This window comes from Sapajus apella, unplaced genomic scaffold (genome assembly GCF_009761245.1).
Source record: "Sapajus apella isolate SASKATOON/1434 unplaced genomic scaffold, GSC_monkey_1.0 scaffold6, whole genome shotgun sequence".
Taxonomy (NCBI): Eukaryota; Metazoa; Chordata; class Mammalia; order Primates; family Cebidae; genus Sapajus; species Sapajus apella.
The window spans coordinates 41,710,398-41,733,170 of NW_022436946.1; the positions used below are offsets into that span (position 1 = coordinate 41,710,398).

At 41.0% G+C, this 22,773-nt stretch overlaps 1 protein-coding gene across 2 annotated transcripts in view; it reads left to right on the forward strand.

Annotated features, from left to right (window-relative positions):
• Positions 1-4,317: 4,317 nt before the first annotated feature.
• The window catches only part of SEC63 (SEC63 homolog, protein translocation regulator), an 82,156-nt gene continuing 63,700 nt past the window's right edge, over positions 4,318-22,773 (forward strand). For both annotated transcript variants that reach the window (XM_032275107.1, XM_032275109.1), the window contains exon 1: positions 4,318-4,733. In XM_032275107.1, the coding sequence (XP_032130998.1) occupies positions 4,610-4,733 (124 nt within the window). In that variant the 5' untranslated portion in view covers positions 4,318-4,609. The remainder of the gene's footprint in view (positions 4,734-22,773) is intronic.

Consider the following 22,773-nt stretch of genomic DNA (forward strand, 5'->3'; position numbering starts at 1 on the left):
TGTCAACCCAGCCTGGAGTGCAGTGGTGTGATCTTGGCTCACTGCAACCTCTGCCTCCTGGGTTCAAGCAATTCTCCTGCCTCAGCCTCCCAAGTAGCTGGGACTACATGCGTGCACCACCACACCTGGGTAATTTTTGTATTTTTAGTAGAGACTGGGGTTTCGCCATATTGGCCAGGCTGGTTTTGAACTCCTGACCTTGTGATCCGCCCACCTCGGCCTCCCAAAGTACTGGGATTACAGGCATGAGCCACTGCGCCCGGCTGGCCCCACCTTTTAATACTATGACATTGGCAATTAAGTTTCTGCATCTGAATTTTGGAGAGAACACATTCAAACTATAGCAGTTGGTAATGCATAAAATTAATTCATAAAGGATGACCTGAGTTTGTTGATGTACCTTTGACAACTGGCTTTAGTGTAATAAATTCTCAACTTTATAATCACAAAAGCAGGGATAGAAAAAGAACGATAGGTTAGCTACAGTTTGTACCTACAATCTCAGCACTTTGGGAGGCTGAGGCAGGAGAATGGCTTGAGTACAGGAATTCAAGACCAGCCTGGGCAACATAGCGAGGTGCTGTCTCAAAACAAAACAAAAGCCACAAAAAACAAAAAACAAAACAAACAGCCTCCCCCCCACCACAATATTAACAAGTCCAACATACTCATAAAAAGAGAGAAGCCAAAATATAAACCTGCTTCCAATACCAAAGGAAAGCCACAGCCCTCAATTTCTCTTTTAGATTGTTTTCATGGCTGACCTTAAACTAGTTTTGCTGTTTTTCCAACTCATACCTCTCTTTACATTCTCCCCAGATATGAGACTGTGGTTTTGTTGGGTCTGAAGGGCCTTCATGGGTCAGGAAATGAAAGGATTGCAATGATTTAATACCTTTTATCTAGTCAAAGTTCCAACATGTAGGTCATGATTTGAAATTTCAATTGGAATAATGTTTTGGAAGATTTTTGTAAATCATAAGTGTTGTACAAACATGACTTTGTTGACGTTCCTGTTGTTATAAAGCAGGACTGATTACTTTGTATCAGAAGAGATTTAGCCTCTTAATGAAAAAATCTCGGGTTTAACATTAAAGATAACATTAAAACTCGAGTTTAACATTAAAGATAATTTTCTAGGCTTTGCCAGCAACGGGTATGATCTACTGTAGTATGGGGGGAGGGAAGAAGACTGGAAATAACTGCATGCCCTTATTTAATCATAATTTGGTTCCTTCCAGTTTCTTTGCAGCTAACTCCACTAGCAGATAATTAAATAATGTTGATTATGGCTACACAAATGTACGTTAGCATGTATAAATTTAAGTTAAAAACAGTAGTATAAATATGACTGCCCAGGAGTGGTGGCACATGCCTGTAATCACAACACTTTGGAAGGCTGAGGCAGGCGGATTACTTGAGGTCAGGAGTTCAATACTAGCCTGGCCAACATGGCGAAACGTTATATCTACTAAAAATACAAAAAATTGACTGGGCATGGTGGCAGGTGCTGTAATCCCAGCTATTCAGGAGGCTGAGACAAGAAAATTGCGTAAACCCAGAGGCAGAGGTTGCAGTGAGCTGAGATTGCACCATTACACTCCAGCCTGTGAGACAGAGCAAGACTCCATCTCAAAAAAAAAGAGAAAAAAATTGGCTGGGTATGGTGGTGCATACTTGTAGTCCCAGCTACTTGGGAGGCTCAGGTGGGAGAATTGCTTGAATCAGGAGGTGGAGGTTGCAGTGAGCCAAGATTGCGCCACTCCAGGCTAGGCTACAGAGGGATACTCTGTCTCAAAAAAAAAAAAAAGATATACAACGAAGGAAAGAGTCACACTAAGGAAAAAGCAAAGTATGAGAAGGAACCCCAAAATAATAGTCAGGCTTTCTACATTTGAGGGAAAATGTCTATCTAGCAATTAAAACAAAATTGATTAAAATAGTTAATTACAGACATACTGAGTTCATACTAAAATGCCCAGTGCCCTTTTTTTTTTTTGAGACACGGTCTCACTGTGTCACCCATGTTAGAATGCAGTGGCACAATCCTGGCTCACTGCAACCTTCACCTCCTCGGTTCAAGTGATTCTCCTGCTGCAGCCTCCCAAGCAGCTGGGACTACACGCGCCTGTCACCACGCCCAGCTAATTTTTGTATTTTTAAGTAGAGACTGGGTTTTGCCATGTTGGCCAGGCTGGTCTTGAACTCTTGGCCTTAAATGATCTGCCTGCTTGTAGTCCCAGCTACTCGGAAGGCTGAGGCATGAGAATTGCTCGAACCCAGAGGCAGAGGCTGCAGTGAGCCAAGAACATGCCACTGCACTTTAGCCTGAGCGACAGAAAGAGATCGTCTAAAAAAAAAAAAAAAAAAAAAAAATCAGTGTGAATCAGAAATTGCGATGAAATTAATTAAAGGTATGATTTAGATTTGCTTTGGAGAATGTTTGAGAGGTCTGAGATTATCTGTGTTCAGTAACATTAAATTCTAGGTAAACAAAATGTATACTTTTGAAAATAGAGAATACATTTTCAAATATTGAACATACTTTGGTTAAAAAAATCCCATTTTAGATTGGTCAGGGTTTTTTCAAATTGCTATTTCAATTTGGTTCAAGGCACTCTTAGGCATGACCCCAAAGCTGCAGTGAAAGTATTCCTGCAGAAAGAAAGAAGGGAAGTATTATTCATCAATAACTTATATTGCTGCAAGTTTACAAAACTGATGTATTACCTTTACACAAATGCTGAGTAAAACATAATAGGAGTAATAAAAAAAAGTTCAACTTTATTAAAACCCAGGAAGACTTAATAATATATCCAACAAACAAAAGGAACTTCAGGATCCTGCTCACTTTAGCTGAGACAAGTCTGTGACTAATTTTCTGAAGCAAGGCAAATTGTTCACTCTGGGTATATCAGCTTTGGGTGATCACAATGCTATGTTGATCTCATAGTCCAATCTTCCCTTCATTTTTTGGTTTTATTTTTTCACCTATAATATAGTTTGGAAACTTTGTGCAGAAAAAAAGGGGGGGGAGAAATGCATAGAAATGAATTTCAGAGATTTCCTTTCAAAGTGAGCAGATAGGAAATTTGAGGGGAAGAGAGAATACATATGAACACAATCTATTATGAAAGTATTACTGATTATGATAGATACTGGTTTTGAAGACATGAAATAAAAGACAATGAGCAACCCCAGATTTTTCCTCAAACAGTGGAAGGAATAATAAAATGCATTTAGTTAACAGAGTATAAATTATTAAAATGTCTTTAAAATATAGTGTAATATTTAGTATTTGCATATTACATACTTTTTCCTTCTAATGTCTACAACTAGCTGGGCTATCCTTTTGAACCAGGGAGGGGCAATGGACTCTGGGACAGACCCCAGCCACAGCTGCCGCTGGACCGCGGGGCCGTTCCAAGATCTGGGCACAAGCCCAGTACCCAGCTCAGCTGACACCAGCCTCTAGGGTCCAAAGGCCAGGGGAAGGAGGGGAAGCAGTCCCTCCGGAGAGCGACTGCTCCCACCACCGTCTAGCCTGGAACGCAGGTTCTTGTTCACAGCCTGTGGGGAGAATGCCAACCCTGTAGGAAATGTTAAGGTCCTGGGCGATGCAGGGTCAAGGGCACACTGGCTTTGTGGCGTCAAAATGATGTGGGTCTCCCTGAGCCTCAATTTTCTCATTTGTAGAGCGGACACACTTTGCTATATTCCATGGGGTTTACTGACGATTAAATTACACAAAGCAATAAAGGTCTCAGCCTACCGCCTGGGTTGGTGGCTATAATTAGCAGCTCTGAAATGGGTAGGGCGCCATCTGTAAGGGCTTGGGGAAATCCTCATCTGCAAAATGGGCACAGCGTAGATTCCAACCTTTTAATAGTAAACACTGCTTTGCAAACGCAACTACAATCCACATCTCTCCACCCCCTATGCTAAATGACACTTGTTTCCAAAATATGGGGGCTGGAGGAGCGGATCCAAAACCCAAGGAAACACGTTCAACTAGGGCAATTAATCGAGAGGGCAGGACAGCTAGGGTAGGGATGGAAGAGAGGAGGAGGCAAGCAAGTCAGCTTTTCTCTGAATAGCTGGGACCCTAGTCACAGCTAGGAGACCTGCCTGCGGCCGCTGCTACGCCGGGAAGCCTTCGCTGGGATCCTACAGGCCGACGGCCGGAATCCAGCTTGGGGAGCGGGGAAACTGAGCGGTGGAGGAAGGCGGCGGGGCCAGGGGCGGGGCCCTAGGGGAGGAGTTCGGGGGCGTGGCTTTGTCTTGGGGGCGGGGCTAAGGGCGAGACCTCTCCGAGTTCCACCGTAGCGCTCGCCACGTCTCCCTTAGCGAGCGTGTGGGGGACAGGCAAGGGGAGGGAAAACTGAGCGGGGCGAGAACTATCTCTTCTCGCGAGAGCTGGCGACGGCAGCGGCGGCGGCGGCGGCGGCGGTAGCGGCGTGTAGGGGAGGGTAGCGTGGGGGCAAGGAGGGGAGGCGGCGGCGGCCGCGGCGTCCAAGCTACGCCACTAGGGCCGGGGCGTTGGGAGCGGGAGTGCAGAGCGTGGTCGTGGCGGCGGCGGTGAGAAGAGCGAGGAGGAGGAGGGGGTGCCATGGCCGGGCAGCAGTTCCAGTACGATGACAGTGGGAACACCTTCTTCTACTTCCTCACCTCCTTCGTGGGGCTCATCGTGATCCCGGCCACATACTACCTCTGGCCCCGAGACCAGAATGCCGGTGAGTCCCGCCGGCCGCTGCCCGCCGACCAGCGCAGGCCCAGCCAGCACCCCCGGGCCCTGCGGCGCCCGCCCGCCCGGCCCAGCCCGCGGCGTCCGGGGTGACACGGACCGCGCAGCCCGGCCTGTGTCCAGCGTCCGCCACTGGCGGGGTCAGGGACCCCGGCGTTTCCCTCGGCGCTTCTCCACCTCCCTTTATTGTCCTCAGGAGTTTTACTCGCTCCATCTTCTCCATTGTTCTGGACGCTCCTTGCAACCTCCTCCTGCCTCTTTGTCTTCCCTGCCTCTGCTTTTATTGGGGATTTTTCTTTATGGAGGGAGCGGGATGGGATGGGGAGGATGGGGACTTGGGAGGTGAGCAGGGAGTTGGCCAAGGAAGAGACCGAACGTGCGGGCACAACTCTCAGTCCCTCCAGTTCGCGGCCCTACTCCCCCGACTCCCATTTTCCTGTTGCAGCTGCTCCCACAGATGTTTTAGGGCATCTCTGAGCCGGGTGGCATGCTTAGGACTCCAGCTGAGCTCTCCACCGCCCACCCCCGTCACTTCCTCCCGTTGCTTTTTCATTTGTTCACTCACTGTGGGGGTTGGAAGCAATGCCGTTATTCCTCTTAGCAAAAATAGGCTTTTTTTCTATTTCCCTTCGGAGTTTCCTGTTTGTAATGGAAAAAGTGCAAGTATGAAGGATTAAGTCTCTTTTAATTAATCTTTTAGGGAATTTTGAGGTAGTGGGTCCATTTGCTTTTGGTTCTCAATCTTTTCACATTAAACAACATCGAATTAAAGCACAGAATAACAGATTCTCTTCATATTTCACTTTAAGTTTGGGTAATGTTTGCATCCATTTGTTGCACTCTGCTAGGACATATGGCAGATGATATTCTTAAAGCTGATGTAACTGCGAGGGCCTAATGGGTTATTTATGGTGGTGTTAACAGTAAGGAGTAGGTTTTGAGTATTAACAACTTAGGGAAAGCTTTCTGTTTCACAAGAGCTATGCTAGCTTGCTTAAATATCTTCTCTTACATTGGGTATGCTGGAGGTCTAGTTGTCCATGTTAATATACTCTGGGGCAGTTGTTAACAGTGAAACGTTGAATCAGCTCAGAACTTCCAGATGGATTCAGTGCCCTGTAACATTCGTTTTTTTACCCTCTGCTCCATGTGGTCTGCAGGAAACTAACATTCTTCAGTTGGAATAGAACTAGAATAAATTTAGGATAAATAGTAACAAAAGATTCCATTATTTTGTACATTTGACAATAAGTTTAAAAATCGATTAGATGCAAAAATCTGTCCAAAGTTACCAGTCTTAATAGTTTTGTTACTCAATGGGTAGTTTATGAAATTTGGATTTTTGGACTGTGGTACCTTATTTCCTAAGTGCACTTAAATCATGTAGGTTCTTCCTTGATGTTGAAAAAGGAAACAAAAAAATTGCGTAGGTTCTTTAGGCAGTGGTTGTGCATAAGTGAAGTCTTAATACTGTAATGGCTTTTCTTTTCTGTAAAACCTAGGCCATTCTTCTGGTTGGTGTATTTCAAGTTAAAAGGGTCCACTTTCAGTAGCTTATTTTCATCTAACAGCCATTATGTGTGCGATTGGTAGTGTAGAAGACAAAAGGGTATTGGGAGAGGGTAGGTAGTTTTGGCTAGAATGTGTTTTGATCAGGCAGAACAAAGGTATAAAAAAAAAATGTTCTGCCCTGATTTCAGAAATTAGCCATCATTTTTTAATCTACATTGGATTTTTGCAGTTTTTCGTTTTTTTTTTTTTTAAAGCAGGGAGAGCCTCATTATTTGCCCAGGCTGGTCTTGAATTCGATTCAAGTCATCCTCCTGCTTCAGCCTCCCAAGTAGCTGGGCTTATAGACTTGAGCCACCGTGTCAGGATGGATTTTTGAAACTTGAAAGTCATATTTTCATGGTGGGTTTTATAAAATTCACCTGATTTCATAGACGAATCATACTATTTATTTTTTGTGACAGTCTCACTCTGTTGCCCAGGGTGGAGTGCAGTGGGTCAATCTTGACTCACTGTAGCCTCTACCTCCTGGGTTCAAGTAATTCTGCCTCAGTCTCCCAAGTAATTGGGATGACAGACGTGAGCCACTATGGCTGGCTTATTTTCATATTTTCAGTAGAGATGGGGTTTCACCATGTTGACCAGGCTGGTCTTGAACTCCTGACATCAAGTGATCTGCCTGCCTCGGCCTCCCAAAGTGCTGGGACTACAGGCGTGAGCTGCTGCACCCTGCCAGCAAGTCACACTTGACCCCCTTCAGCATATAAGTGTCTTTGAAACAGCGGTGGTAGTTTAGGTGGAGGGAATTAATACTATTTGTAAATTGTGGACTTGAGGTTTTATTTAATCCTCTGAAAAATGCAGTGAGGTAGGTTCTATTATTATCTCCATTTACAGATAAAGAAACTGAGGGTAGAGTTTAGAACATTAGTCGCTTAGCTTCAGCGCTCTGTGTGATTTCCATACTGCTAGATAGAAAGTTAGGTGAACTATGGGGGTGTTGATTTGCCCGTTTTACATCTGGCTCTCTGCTTCAGGCTTGCCTTAGTGAATACACATATTTTGTTGTATTTGTTTGGTCTCAAAATCGTGTTATGAAAATTAAGGTGAACACTTAAATGCTATTCTAATGATTATGAAAATTGTTGGACACCATTTGGGCTTTTTTCATGGATTTACCCTAATAACTGGAGCTGTTTCTGTAGAATTACAGCTATATTAAAAGGATGTTTTCATCATAGTGACTTTTTTCTGCAGCCCAGTTGCAGTTTCTTGAATCTCAAAGAGAAGTCTCAAACTACTGCTTCATACAAAGCTCTGAAAAGGAAGTTTTTTCAGAAGTTTGCTGCAAAATAATTTGCTGACTTGTACTGACAGGATGCTACTTAATAATCTTTATCTCACTTAGAAAAGTTATGTTTTGCTCTTGGAATATTAATTTGTTTGGTTATTGGTGCTGTCTTAGACCCTACAGGGTCTATTTGAGTATAAACAGTGGGTTATCTTTCCAAAATCCGAAAAATTCTGAAGCGCATTTATTCTCAAGGATTTAAATAAAAGATGTGGACCTGTAGTACTATTTTGGGGAAACACAACAGCTTATTTATTTATTTGTTTATTTAATGAGATGGAGTCTCTCTCTGTTGCCCAGGCTGAAGTACAGCACTATTTCTGCTCACTGCAACCTCTGCCTTCCATGTTCAAATGATTAGCAGGGATAACAGGCTTGTGCCACCATGCCTGGCTTATTTTTGTATTTTTATTAGAGATGGGGTTTCACCATGTTTGCCAGACTGATCTTGAACTCCTGACCTCAATTGATCCACCTGCCTTGGCCTCCCAAAGTGCTGGGATTACAGGCGTGAGCCATTGTGCCCTAGCTACAGCAGCATATTTTAATGCTTGTTTCTGAAGCTTAATTTATTTCGTTTTCCTGTAAAACAGTTAAGTAGCCAAATACAAAAATGTAGACATGCATTTGAATTTCGGAGTTCTGACAGTATTTTCAGAGATAGCATGTGCATGAAACCATGAAAAGGTTTGCTCTGGCAGTTATGCAACCTTAGAGTTCAGTTTAAGTAATTTTTTTTTTTTTTTTTTAAATTAAGTCTCCCTCTCTCGCCCAGGCTCAAGTGCAGTGGAATGATCTTGGCTTAATGCAACCTCCACCTCCCGGGTTCAAGTCGTTCTCCTGCCTCAATCTCCCAAGTAGCTGGGATTACAGGTATCCACCACTACACCCGGCTAATTTTTGTATTTTTAGTAGAGACAGGGTTTCACCAGGTTGGCCAGGCTGGTCTCAAACTCCTGACCTCAAGTGATCCACCCATCTTGAACTCCCAAAGTGCTGGGATTATAGGCATGAGCCACTGTGCCCGGCCCAGTTTAAGTAATCTTTATTTAGGTTTTTTTTTTGCAACACATTTAGGACTTTAAATTTTAAGGTTGACAGTTGTTTCAGTATGGCTCTTTGGAATTAGTGGGCTCTTGAATGCATCAGAAAGCACAACACCATTTCAACAGCTTGTAAAGTCTACAGTTTGAAAAATGGAAATAGTTTGTTTATTGGCATATTTGACATGTTAATTGAACATACCTGTTATCTAAAACATTATTAATGGAATTCCTTTGCCTTGATTTTTGCCTAACATGTTTAGCTAAGCGTACTTATAATTAATACCGTTTTTAGTAGTTAAAGGGTTCTGTCTTATTCTCTTGGTTTGCAAATTGGCTGAATAAAATGAATACTTTTTCAGACAATTAAGGACAACAGCTCTGTATGAGATGAATAACATGGAGGGCTTAGATTTCCTTGTTACAGTGGTTCTTAACCCTGGCTATACATTAGAATCACTTCGGGAACTTTTTAGAACACTTGTACCCATCCCCAGATACTCTGATTTATTTGGTCTGGAGTGGGTGCTATGTATTGGTAATTTTAAAAGATCCCCATATGATTCTAAATTGTAGCTATGTTTGAGAAGTGCTGCTTGGAGGAGAGCTTTCTTAGTAATGGTCTTTTGCTGTAGTTGTCATTTTGGGAAGTAGTGTATTTGTTTTGGTATGTGCTCTTTGCTAACAATAACAAAAATCCAAAAAACTAATGTGTTAGCCTTTTTGTTTTGTATAGCTAAGAAGCACTTACAGGACAGTATTGTAAAGTTCTGGTAGTTAAAAGCCAGATATTTTTGTCAAAACTTTAATAATACAAGTTTACAATCAGTCATCATAGTTGTTTCTTAATGGCTTCCAGAATATTTACCATTGTGCTGTGATTGGAGCCTTATGTAATTTGGATATCCTTAACATTATGAAATAATTGCACATAATTAACTTAGCACTACTCATCTTTGGTATTGTCAACAATACTGTGCTGTGACCTTTTGTGTGCACTGCCCACTTGGTAACTGTTAATGTCTGTCTTGCCTAGTGCTTTTAAAATGACAAGTGTTCTTAATATTTATGTGGAATTTCAATCCAACCATTATTCTTAAGTGCATAATTTTGTTTACTACTTTTTTGATTTACAATAGAAGAGTTATCACTTTAAACATTGTATATCATTAGGCTTTCACTGGTATATTTGACAAGAGAAAATAACTGATTGCTTGTAATTATTAGAATTTCAAATAATCAAAAGCATGTTTTTATTCTTTCCTTAGGTTAATTATAGATCTTTTGAATTGAGATAAAATGTATCATTTAAAAACAGTTTTTGTTTGTTTTGACTTCTTGATCTTACTTTTGGGACTTGATCTTCCCGTTTCAAAACTTGTTTAACCTTACTCTGACCTTACTTTTTAAAAATTGCCTGGTTTTGAAACCTGGCTCTGCGGCTTAGAGTGATTTTAGGCAAGTTATTTAATTTATGTGCATTTCAGTGTACTCATCTGTATTGGTTACTGATTTAACTTCTGTGTATTTCAGTACACTCATCTGTGTTGTTTATACTCATCTGTTATGGTCAGAGAAGATACTTTGTATAGTAACTGTCTTTTAAAATATACCAAGACTTAATTTGTGGCTTAACATGTAGTCTCTCCTGCAAAATGTCCCATGGGCACTTGAGAGCAGTGTGTGCTGCTGCTATTGGGTAGTTACATATGTCTATTAGATCTAGTTGGTTTGTATTTCCTTATCTTCTGTTTGGTTACCTATCCATTATTGGGGGTGGAGGGTGTATTGAAGTCTTTTTACTTTACTTTTCTTTTCTTTTTTTTGAGACAGTGTCTCTCTGTTGCCAGGTGCCAGGCTGGAGTGCAGTGGCACGATCTTGGCTCACGGCAATCTCCGCCTCCTGGGTTCAAGCGATTCTCCTGCCTCAGCCTCCCGAGTAGCTGGGACTACAGGCATGCGCCACCATGCCCAGCTAATTTTTGTATTTTAGTAGAGATTGGGGTTTCACTATGTTGGACAGGATGGTCTCGATCTCTTGATCTCGTGATCTGCCCGCCTCGGCCTCCCAAAGTGCTGGGACGGCGCCTGGCCAGAAGTCTTAAACTATTATTGTAGCAGTCTGTTGTCTGTTCAGTTCTGTTTGTTTTTGCATTGTATATGTTGATGGTCATTAGATACATAAATGTTTACAAATGTTATATCTTCTTGCTGTATTGAACTTCTTACTAATATGTAATGTCTTTTATCTCCTGTAATCTTTTCTGTTTTAAAGTCCACCTCGTCTAATATTAGTGTAGTCACCACCCTGCTATCTTTTGGTCACTATTTGCATGGAATAGTTTTTTTTCTGTCTTTCACCTTCAGTCTGTTTGTGTCTTTGGATCTAAAGTGAGTCTCTTATAGGTGCACATAGTTGGATCAGGTGCTTTTAATCCATTCTGCCAGTCTTTTGATTGTAACATTTAACCATTTACATTTAAAGTAATTACTGTTAAGGAAGGAGGGCCAAGTGCAATGTCTCATTCCTGTAATCCCTGCACTTTGGGAGGCTGAGGTGGGAGGATCACTTGAGTCCAGGAGTTTGAACCAGCTTGGGCAACATAATGAGACCTTGTTCCTACGAACAATTAAAAAAAATTAGCCAGGGATGGTGGCGTGCATCTTTAGTCCTAGCTACTCAGGAGGTTGAGGCAGGAGGATCACTTGATCCCAGGAGGTCAAGGCTGCAGTGAGCTATGATCATGTCACTGCACTTCAACCTGGTTGACAGAACAAGACCCTGTCACACACATAAAAGAAAAAGGACTTCTGTCATTTTGCTATTTGTTTTCTATAGGTACACAGCCTTTTGTTTCTTATTTCCTGTATTATTATATATATTTTTTTGTTTTGTTTAGCTGATTTTTTTTTTTTTTAGTGAAATGTTTACATTTTTTTTACATTTTCTTTCTTTCTTTTTCTTTTTTTTTTTTTAAATAGAGACTGGGTTTTGCCATGTTGCTCAGGCTTGTCTCAAACTCCTGGGCTCAAGTGATCTGCGTCTTGGCCTCTCAAAGTGCTGGGATTACATGCATGAGCCACCGCTCACACCTCATTTTCTTTTGAGTGTATTCCGTAGTTACTTTTTGTGTGGTTACCATAGGGGTTACATTAAACATCCTAAATATTGTAATTTCAATTTATACCAGTTTAACTTTGACATATGCAAACTCCGCCCTTTTATAGCTCTATCTCCACATCTTTCAGTGTTTGATTTCACATACTTATACATTGTGTGCTCCAAAGCATAAACTAATAATTCATTTAAATGCGTTTATTATTAGAAAACAAAATGTGGATATAGGGGCCAAGGGAAACTTCCCTTTTGCCCTCTGAAGATTTGCTGCAAAATCAACTCAGACAAGGCAGATTAATTAGAGTAAAGGCATACAAATGTATTTAATGTGTACATGGGGTGAACCAAAAAGTGATTCCTTACACCCCAGTGTGGTTCAGAAGCTTATATACCATCCTGCTGAAACAGGTATGGGAAGGGGGAGAAGAGGAATTCTGTTGATAGGATTGCTAGGAGAATGGATCAGGGAACAGAGATTAACTTGTACATTATGTTGTGAAAGAGTCTGTTTAGGTGTGGTTACCTTCTTGATTACAGGAGGAGAAGAAAAGCAATTGTTCCTTTTGGTGGGTCTGGATCTTAGGCAAATGAAGGCTTTGGGGTATGGTGGGAGGCATCAGGAGGGCAGAGAGAAAAGTCACAGAGACCTTGAGACTTCTTCAGTTCAGCATGTCAAAATGCCATATTTTAGGTATCACTGAGCCCCAACATGGAGGTACAAACCAAGGAACTAAAATTGACCAAAAGTCTTCATAATTTACCCTCCAAGCCTTTCCCTGAAAGTTACAAGTCTTCAGTAGACTCCAGAGTTACAAAATAGTTACTTAAGATAGATGCTGCCAATGAATTGTTGTCTAGATAGGGAGATAGATTCCTGGTGTTTCTCCTGGAATCCTCTGTAACTTTAGACGTAGCCCCTTCTTGGAGAAGTAAAACCCACTTCCCCTTTCAGTCTGAGATAGGTAACCATGGTCTTTCTCATCTAGACTCAGCTCTGCTGCTGTTCAGTGAATGTTTGCTAGCCTGAAGGTGGGTAGGGTAAATGAGCTAGATTAACATATCATCTCATTTTATTTATGAGAAAACTGAGTTCTAGAGGAGGTTACCAACTTTCCTAAAGTCATGTAGCTACCAGATTGTGTGTTGGACTCAACTCTGTCTTATGCCAAAGTGTCTCGTTAGCCAGTACTCTCTACTGCCTCTTGTAATTAAGTAAGTATAACACATTATGATGTGTGTTAAAAGGGCTACTAGTGGAAAGTGCTGTGAGAGCACATAGGAAGGAGTAAATGATTATGTTTTAGGATTTGGGGAAGTGTTTCATGAGATAGGTCCTAAAAGGTAAGTGGGTTAAGGGCATTATGCAAAAGTATGGAGGTCTTTGGTAAATGGCAAAGATTTGAATGTGATTGGCTCTTCTGACCAAGTCAGCTACTTTAAGAGGGTTATACTTTATCCTGTAAGTTATGTGGTAAGCAGTAGAGGTTTTAAAGTATAGTAATAAAATATGGTCAGTTTGGCTTTCGTGGAGCGTTGTGTGGAGAATGGTTTGATGGGTGGAGGGGGAGGTTGGTGATGGCTGGTTGGGAAACTAGATAGGGAGGGGGTGTCCATTTCAGAGGCTTGTTCCAATGACAGATTAGGATGTAGTGGAATAGTCAGATTAGAAAGGGAATTCTAAGAAAGCTTGGACTGTTTATTGAATGTAAGTACTGAGGAGAGAATGAGAGTGGAGTGCAGATTTGGAATTTTCACTCATTTCCATCATTACTTATTTCTTGTCATTTTAAAAGCTGTTTGGTGATTGACCCAATGATCAATTTGGATTAAGTGCAAGGAAAAGAATGGAGATGAAATTTATTTTTTTTGAGACTGGGTCTCAAGTTGTTACCCAGTTTGGAGTGCAGTGGCACCATCGCTGCTCACTGCAGCCTGAGTCTCCTGGGCTGAGCCATCCTCCTGCTTCAGCCTCCTGAGTAGCTAGAGCTACACGTGCACACCGGCACTCTCTGTAGAGTTGTAATTACAGTAGGATGGGTTATCTCAGTCTCTGGTTGAGTAGTTTGGTTTTTTTATGTGTGGTTTTTGTTTTTTTTTTGTTTTTTTTTTTTTTTTGACAGTAACCTCTTGTCTGATAGTGTTTTTGTTTTTTGTTTTGTTTTCTTGGAGACAGGGTCTCACTCTGACACCCAGACTGGAGTGTAGTCACACGATCTCAGCTCACTGCAACCTCTGTCTCCAGACTCAAGTGATCCTCCTGCCTTAGCCTCCAAGTAGCTGGGACTACAGGCACACTGTCATGACCAGCTGATTTTTGTAGAGACAGGATTTTGCTATGTCACCAAGGCTGTGTTTTTTTAACATTAGAAAAAACTAGCTTGTATCAGCTTTGTATTCAAAGGGATATGTCTTAAAGTTCATGTTCAGAGCTTATAGTCAATTTTTTTTTTTTTTTCCGAGACTGAGTCTTGCCTGGGCTGGAGTGCGGTGGCATGATCTCGGCTCACTGCAACCTTGCTTCCCGGATTCAAGTGATTCTCCTGCCTCAGCCTCCCAGGTAGCTGAGATTACAGTCGTCCACCACCACGCCTGGCTAATTTTTGTATTTTTAGTAGAGATGGGATTTTGCCACGTTGGCCAGGCTGGTCTTGAACTCCTGACCTCAGGTGATGCACCTGTCTCAGCCTCCCATTGTGTAGAGCTTATAGTTTTCTAAGGCTCTTGAAGGAATATTAGATCTGAGAAAAGTTTAAATTGTTTTAAAAAGTCATTCCCTCTTTGTTCTATCCTGACAGTGGGGCGTATGAGACATGTAGCATGTACATACTTAAGTCCTATACAGAGGAAAGCAGTTGGGAACTTGGCAGTAGGAATTTTAGGGCAGCATGAAGGTTTTACAGATGTGGTGACATTGAATTAATAACTGTATTATGTGGCCGGGCGCGGTGGCTCAAGCCTGTAATCCCAGCACTTTGGGAGGCCGAGGTGGGTGGATCATGAGGTCAAGAGATCGAGACCATCCTGGTCAACATGGTGAAACCCCATCTCTACTAAAAATACAAAAAATCAGCTGGGCATGGTGGTGCGTGCCTGTAATCCCAGGTACTCAGGAGGCTGAGGCAGGAGAATTGCCTGAACCCAGGAGGCGGAGGTTGCGGTGAGCCGAGATCGCGCCATTGCACTCCAGCCTGGGTAACATGAGTGAAACTCCGTCTCAAAAAAAAAAAAAAAAAAAAAACTGCATTATGTTGGCTGGGCGCAGTGGCTCACACCTGTTATTGCAGCATTTTGAGAGGCTAAGGCATGTGGATTGTTTTAGGTCAGGAGTTTGAGACCAGCCTGGCCAACATGATGAAACCCCATCTCTACTTAAAATACAAAAAAATTATTTGGGCACCTGTAATCCCAGCTACTCGGGAGGCTGAGGCAGGAGAATTGCTTGAACCTGGAAGGCAGGGATGCAGTGAGCGAGATCGTGCCACTGCATTCCAGCCTGGGCGACAGGGTGAGACTCTGTCTAAAAAAATAAAAATTAAACAACAATAACAACAACAACCCGCCCCAAACCCCCCTGGGTTATATAAAATTGGTTTTGTTTAGTTGCACATCCACTTGATTTTGAGAGGATCTGAGAAACAAAGATAGGCTTATTTTCTTTTCTCAGATGCTTGTTCCCTTAATCATACTTTTTATTCAGACATAAAGAAGGTGATTACAAATGTATTCATGTTGTGCTTGGACTTCCTTTTAAAAATGTTTCCTATTCGCCGGGCGCGGTGGCTCAAGCCTGTAATCCCAGCACTTTGGGAGGCCGAGGCGGGTGGATCACGAGGTCAAGAGATCGAGACCATCCTGGTCAACATGGTGAAACCCCGTCTCTACTAAAACTACAAAAAAAATTAGCTGGGCATGGTGGTGTGTGCCTGTAATCCCAGCTACTCAGGAGGCTGAGACAGGAGAATTGCCTGAACCCAGGAGGCGGAGGTTGCGGTGAGCCGAGATCGCGCCATTGCACTCCAGCCTGGGTAACATGAGTGAAACTCCGTCTCAAAAAAAAAAAAAAAAAAAAAATGTTTCCTATTCTTACCAGACTTTATTGATGACAAATGTTACACGTTTCACCATCACATTGTTTCTTTGAAAGGCACTTCTGTTCCTTCTTTTAAAAAGATGTCCTTTACATTTGGGAATTGTGTTTATGTCAGTATAGATGAAGGAATTTTCTCGTGTAGACTCCACATCTTTCTTTGCTTTAGATTTTTGTTTAGTTCTAGTAGTTATCGATAAAGTGTTTACTGTTTCACCGTACAGGCACCGCAGATGATATAAAGATGAATGCAGTATAAACGTAGTCTTGTTTTGGTAGAATTTGTAACCCAGGTGGGGTGAGAGGATTAGGATTAGACAAATGCATGGATTATTGTATGTAGAACACAAGAAAGAAAATGTAAGGGAAGTGAAAACAAGTGCCGTGGAGGTTAGTTGGATGAGGTATTTGCCTCTAGTTGGCTGTGGTAGTGGGGATCTAAAGGTCGAGAAAGGCTTTGCGGAGTAGGTGGATTTTTTACTAGCCTTTTAAGGACAAAGAAGATTTTTAATCTTTTTTTTTTTTCTTCCGCACATTGCAGCCTACATCATGTTTTGAAGGATAAAGATTTTAATGGGTAGAAAGGGGGTGGGGAAGAGGACTGCAAAGAAGAAATAGCGTGAGTATGGAACGTGTTCAAAGTACATATCAAATTAGTTGGAGCCGGGGTTCATAGAGTGAAAAAATGTGAGAAAAGACCAAAAAATAGATTTAAATCATGGAAAACCTGGTATGCCCAGCTGAACAGTTTCTCTTTCTTTCTTTCTCTGGAAGTTTGTTTGTTCTAGATATTTCATATGTGTAGAATCATAAAAATTTGTCTTTTTGTGTCTGGCATATTTTACTTAGCCTAATGTTTTCAAGGTTTATCCATGTTGTAGTATGTATTAGAACTTCATTCCTTCTATGGCTGAATAATACTCCATTATAGCATATACCACATTTTGTTTATTTGCCGAACACGTGGGCAGTTTCCACCCTTTGGCTATTGTGAATAATGCTTTGGTGAACAATGTCAGTCAGTTCTTTTGAGAATATTCCTAGGAGTGGAATTGTTGGATCGTGTGGTAATTCTGTGTTTAGCTTTTTTGTATTCTTTTTTGAGATGGAGTCTCACTCTGTCACCTAGGCTGGAGTGCAATGGCTTGATCTCAGCTTGCTGCAGCCTCCGCCTCCTGGATTCAAGCAATTCTTCTGCCTCAGCCTCCTGACTAGCTGGGACTACAGGTATGCACCACCAAGCCTGGCTAATTTTTCTATGTTTAGCGGAGACAGGGTTTCACCACGTTGGCCAGACTGGTCTCCAACTCCTGACCTCCAGTGATCCGCTTGCCTTGGCCTCCCAAAGGGCTGGGATTACAGGCATGAGCCATCATGTCTGGCCTTATGTTTAGCTTTTTGAGGAACCACCAAACTGTTTTCCATAGTGGCTGCACCATTTTACATTGGTTATTTTTAAAATAGAGATGAGGTTTCCCTATGTTGCCCAGGCTGGTTGTGAATTCCATGTTACGTTCTTCTAATCAATGTTCCATCCTCTCCACTGCTTGTTGTTTTATGTTTTTTAGAAAAATTATAGCTAATAATGTATATCTATAATAGTAGCTCATAACTATATAAAATTATATATAAAATTATAGCTAATAATTTTTGTTTTTGTTTCTTTTTTGAGATGGAGTCTAGCTTTGTTGCCCAGGCTGGAGTGCAGTGGTGCGATCTTTGGCACACTGCAACCTCTGTCTCCCAGGTTCAAGCAATTCTTCTGCCTTAGCCTCCCAAGTAGCTAGACTACAGGCGCACCCTACCACGCCTAGCTAATTTTTGAACTTTTTTTTTTTTTTTGAGATGAAGTCTCACTTTGTCACCCAGGCTGGAGTGCAGGGGTGTGATCTTGGCTCACTACAACCTCTACCTCCCAGGTTCAAGTGATTCTCCTGCCTCGGTCTCCCGAGTAGCTGGGATTACAGGCACCTGCCACCATGCCTGGCTAATTTTTGTATTTTTGCTAGAGACAGGGTTTCACCATGTTGGCCAGACTGGTCTTGAACTCCTGACCTTAGGTGATCTACCTGCCTTGGCATCCCAAAGTGCTGGTATTACAGACGTGAGCCACTGCGCTTGGCCAACAGCCAATAATTTTTTAAAACTTTTAAAATTGAAATTTAATTTGTAAAATTTAATTTAAAAATTATATATAAAAATTATAGCTAATAATCTTTTTTTTGGAGACAGAGTCTCGCTTTGTTGCCCAGGCTGAAGTTCAGTGGCGCAGTCTCAGCTCACTGCAACCTCTGCCTCTTGGATTCAAGCATTTCTCCTGCCTTAGCCTCCCCAGTAGCCGGGATTCAGGCGCCTGCCACCATGCCCAGCTAATTTTTGTATTTTTAGTAGAGATGGGGTTTCACCATGTTGGCCAGGCTGGTCTGGAACTCCTGACCTCAAGTGATCTGCCTGCCTCAGCCTCCCAAAGTTCTGGGATTATAGGTGTGAGCCATTGTGCCTGGCTGAATTATTTTTTTTAATTAAAAAAAAATTAAATGATAGATTTGAAGTGTATTTCATTATGGTTTGGATTTGCATTTTCCTAATGGCTGATGATGTTGAGCATCTTTTCATGTTGGCCATTTTTCTTTGGAGAAATATCTGTTTAAATCCTTTACCATTTTAAAATTGGGTTATCTTTTTTTAATGTGTTCTAGATATGAATCTCTTATTAGATACAAAATTTGCAAATATTTTCTCCCATTCCGTAGGTTCACTTTTTACTTTCTTGATGATGTCCTTTGATGAACCAAACCCAAAAACTTTTAATTTTGATGAAGGCCTGTTTATTTTTTTTCTTTTGTTGTTCATGCTTTTGATGTCATATCTGAGAATCCTCTGGCAACTCCAGGCTCATAAAAATCTATTCTTTTGTTTTTTTCTAAAAGATTTATGGTTTCAGCTCTTATATTTATGTCTTTGCTCCATTTTGAGGTAATTTTTATAAATGATGTGAGAAGGAGGTCCAACTTCATTCTTTCCATGTTGAAATCCAGTTGTCTCAGCACCATTTGTTGAAGAGACTGTTCAACATTGAATGGCTTGGTAACCTTGTCAAAAATCAATTGGCCATAGATGTATAGGTAGAATCCTTTTTTTGGGGGTGTAACTTACTGAACATAGTTTAACTGTGATGGCCTCTCAATATTAGAATACTTCAAGGCTGAGTCCTTGACTTTTTCATCACAGTTACACCTTTTGGTGATCTCATCCAATCTAATGACTTTAAATATAACCTATATGATGAGGACTCCCAGACTCCCAAATTTCTGTTTCCAGGCTGGACTCCTTTTTTTTTTTTTTTCCTTTGGAGACAGAGTTTTTACTCTGTCATCTGGGTTGGAGTGCAGTGGTGTGATCTTGGCTTACTGCAACCGCCGCTTCCCAGGTTGAAGCGATTCTCCTGCCTCAGCTTCCTGAGTAGCTGGGATCACAGGCATATACCACCATGCCCCGCTAATTTTTGTATTTTTAGTAGAGATGGCTTCACCATGTTGGCCAGGCTGGTCTCGAACTCCTGACCTCAAGTGATCTGCCCACCTCAGCCTCCCAAAGTGCTGGGATTACAGGTGTGAGCCACTGTACCTAGCCCCGGCTGAACTTCTTTTTTTGGACTCCATACTTGTATGTTTAAGTGCTTAATCCACATTTCCATTTGGATATCTAACAGAGATTTTTCTATTAATATTCACATAATTGACAGGATTACTTTCACCCTCCCCCCCACCCCAGCAACCTTTTTGACCCATAACCTTTATCTCAGTTAATCACAACTGTTTTTTCAGCTGTTTAGGAAAGAAGTCTTGGGAGTCATTCCTTATTTTACTTTTTATATTTTTTGTTTAAATTTTTACCTTTAAGCTCTGGTGGACTTGATTGGAAGTTATTCTTGATTCATCTCTTTCTCATACTCCACTTTCAGACTATTAAGCATGTTCTTTTGACTCTACCTTCGAAATACATCCTGTCTGACCATTTCTCCACCAACACTACTGTCCTGGTTTATTCCCTAGATTATCATTAGTCTCCTAACTAGTCTGTTTCTACCCTGGTTGAATGTAGTCTTTTCTGAAAGTATTAGCAGGGAACCTTTTAGAGCAGAAGTCAACTCATAGAACTTCTGCTCAGAACTCTTCAGGGCTCTCTGTCTGAATCTGAATAGAAGCTCAAGTCTTAGGGAGTATCCTGTAAAGTCCTTCATGATCTTTTTGATCACCTTGCTGTTTCCATTCCAGCCATAGCTGCCTCATTGCACTTTTGAACACCATGAAGCACACTCTTTCTTTCAGATCTTGACTGTTGCTGCTCCCTTTGCCTGGAATGCTTTTCCTCTAGATAGTCACATTACCTATTCCTCATCTCGGTTGTTTTTGCTTAGGTGCCATCTTCCCTGAGCATCCTATTTTAAATTGCAGTTTTTCTTTCTTAGCCCCTCCTCACTGATTTTCTCTCAACCCTTCAACAACGTGGGTTTGAACTATGTAGGTCCACTTATACGTGGATTTTTTTCAGAAAATATATTAGAAAATTTTTTGGAGACTTGTAACAATTTGAAAAAATTTTACAGAAGAATTGTAGTCTAGAAATAATCAAAAAGAAATTAGGAAAAAGATGTGTTATAAATGTTACAAGTGTTGCGAATATCCGCTTAAAACATTGTGTGAAGCTAGTCATCTCTGCCTGAGCAATTTGTCCCTTTAGTAAATTCCATATCACCATAAATAAATGCATAAAATATATGTAGGTACTAGTCTGTTTTATCATTTGGTACCATAAAAGAAACACATATCTATTGTAAAAGGTAAAATTTATCAAAACTTAGGTACACAAACACTATAGACAGGACATGGAGCCTTTGCAGTTGAGAGAAATGTAGTATTAAATCATAACTGCATAAAATTAACTAGTGTATACTGTACTACTCTAATAATTTTATAGTCACCTCTTCTCCTATTGTGATGAGCTCAAGTGTTGCGAACATCCGCTTAAAACATTGTGTGCAGCTATCATCTCTGCGTGAGCAATTTGTCCCTTTAGTAAATTCCATATCACCATAAAGAGGGATCTCTTGAGGTTCTCTTGTATTTTTCTTTGTATTTTGTGCAATACTATAAACCTTGAATAACACCATGGGACTCATACAAAGTGCCACCAGTGATGCTAAAAGTGCCCACCAGAAGAAGAAAAAGTCATGACAATACAAGAAAAAGTTGAATTGCTTGATATGTACTATAGATTGAGGTTTACAGCTTATAAACAGATGACATAAGGTATTAATAAATACATTATAGTACTGTAAATGTATTTTCTCTTATAATTTTCTTAACATTGCCTTTTTTCTAGCTTTATTGTAAGCATACAGTATATAATACATATACAAAATATGTGTTAATCAACTGTTTATGTTATCAGTAAGGCTTCCAGTCAACAGTAGGCTATTAAGTTTTGGGGGAGCCAAAAGTTATATGCAGATTTGTGGCTGTGTAGGGGGTAGAGACAGGGACCCTAACCCCAAGGTTGTTCAAGGGTTAACTATACTATATAATTTATTTTTTTATTGCTATGGTCTTTGAGAGCAGTGTTTTTTGTTTTTTCCTCTATATCCTCAGTGTCTGGAAAAGTCCTGGTACATAGTGGATATTCACCAAATATTTGTTAAATAAGGGAGTTCATCATTTTCAAGAAATATTTATATAGTGCCTCCTCTATTCCAGGCACCTGGAAAGAGGGGGGGTGAACACTGTGGGTAGGATAAATTCTCTGCCCTTGAACTTCAGTACAGAGGAGTCAAAATTGGCTTTAGTAGTGGCTGCTGAAGAATGGTGGTGCCAGCGGGCAAACTGCTGAAAAGAATGTGTGTAGTCCTACTACCTTTTTTAGAAAGGAGTTATAAAAGTGTTAAAGCTCTTAAACCTTATACTTCTGTTTATAAGCTCTTAAACCTTATGCTTCTGGGGCTGTGTACTAAGGGTAGAGTGCTCTGAATACTTGTAGGACCAAAGATATCTGTAATACCAAGAAATTAAGAAACATTTTATCTATCTAATTGTAGAATGGTAGGTATATTATGGTATCTTTATTCATTTGGTTATTAGTAGTCATTAAGTGATATTTGTAATGATCTAAACATGAGGAAATATTTAGAAATTTTAAAAATTAAAAATTACTTCTAATGCAACCTTAAGGCAAACTTCAGCTTTTTATTTTTGCCTCTTTCAATTTGTACACTGATACATCTATAGAATGCTACCCTTAAGTGGGCTTTTATGTGCCCCGTTTTTCTCTTTGAGAAGCTCACTTGGGCAGTTTCTGCGGTGGGGGTAAGCACCAGGTATCCTCAACACTACAAAAAGCCCTTACAGGCCTTGAGTGAAGCAGCAGGGCAACTCTCTAATTGAGGGAAGCTCATTCTCTGGGAGTTCAGTTGCTGGAGCTTCCTTCTTCACAGAGCTATTTCTCTTCTGAGGGTGTACCCTCAACTTTGCCAACTCTCCTGTTTCCTTTCCTCTTTCCAGTTATTCTCCTAAATAGGACTAAAAAAGAAACATACTAAAATGGTATTAATGGTTACTACCTGGATGTTGGATTGGTAGATTCTTTTCTCTTCCACAATATGCCAAATTTTCTTCCTTTTTTTGACAGGGTCTCACTCTGTTGCCCAAGCTGGAGGGCAGTGGCACGTTCATGGCTCATTGCAGCCTTGACCTCCTGGGCTCAGGAGCTGATTCTTTTGCCCTAGCCTCCTAAGTAGCTGGGACTATGGGTGTGTGCCCCCACACCTGGCTAAGTTTTAATTTTTTTGTAGAGATGAGGTCTTGCTATGTTGCCCAGGCTCAAATTTTATTTTTGAATTTGTATTAACACTCAATATCTTAGTAA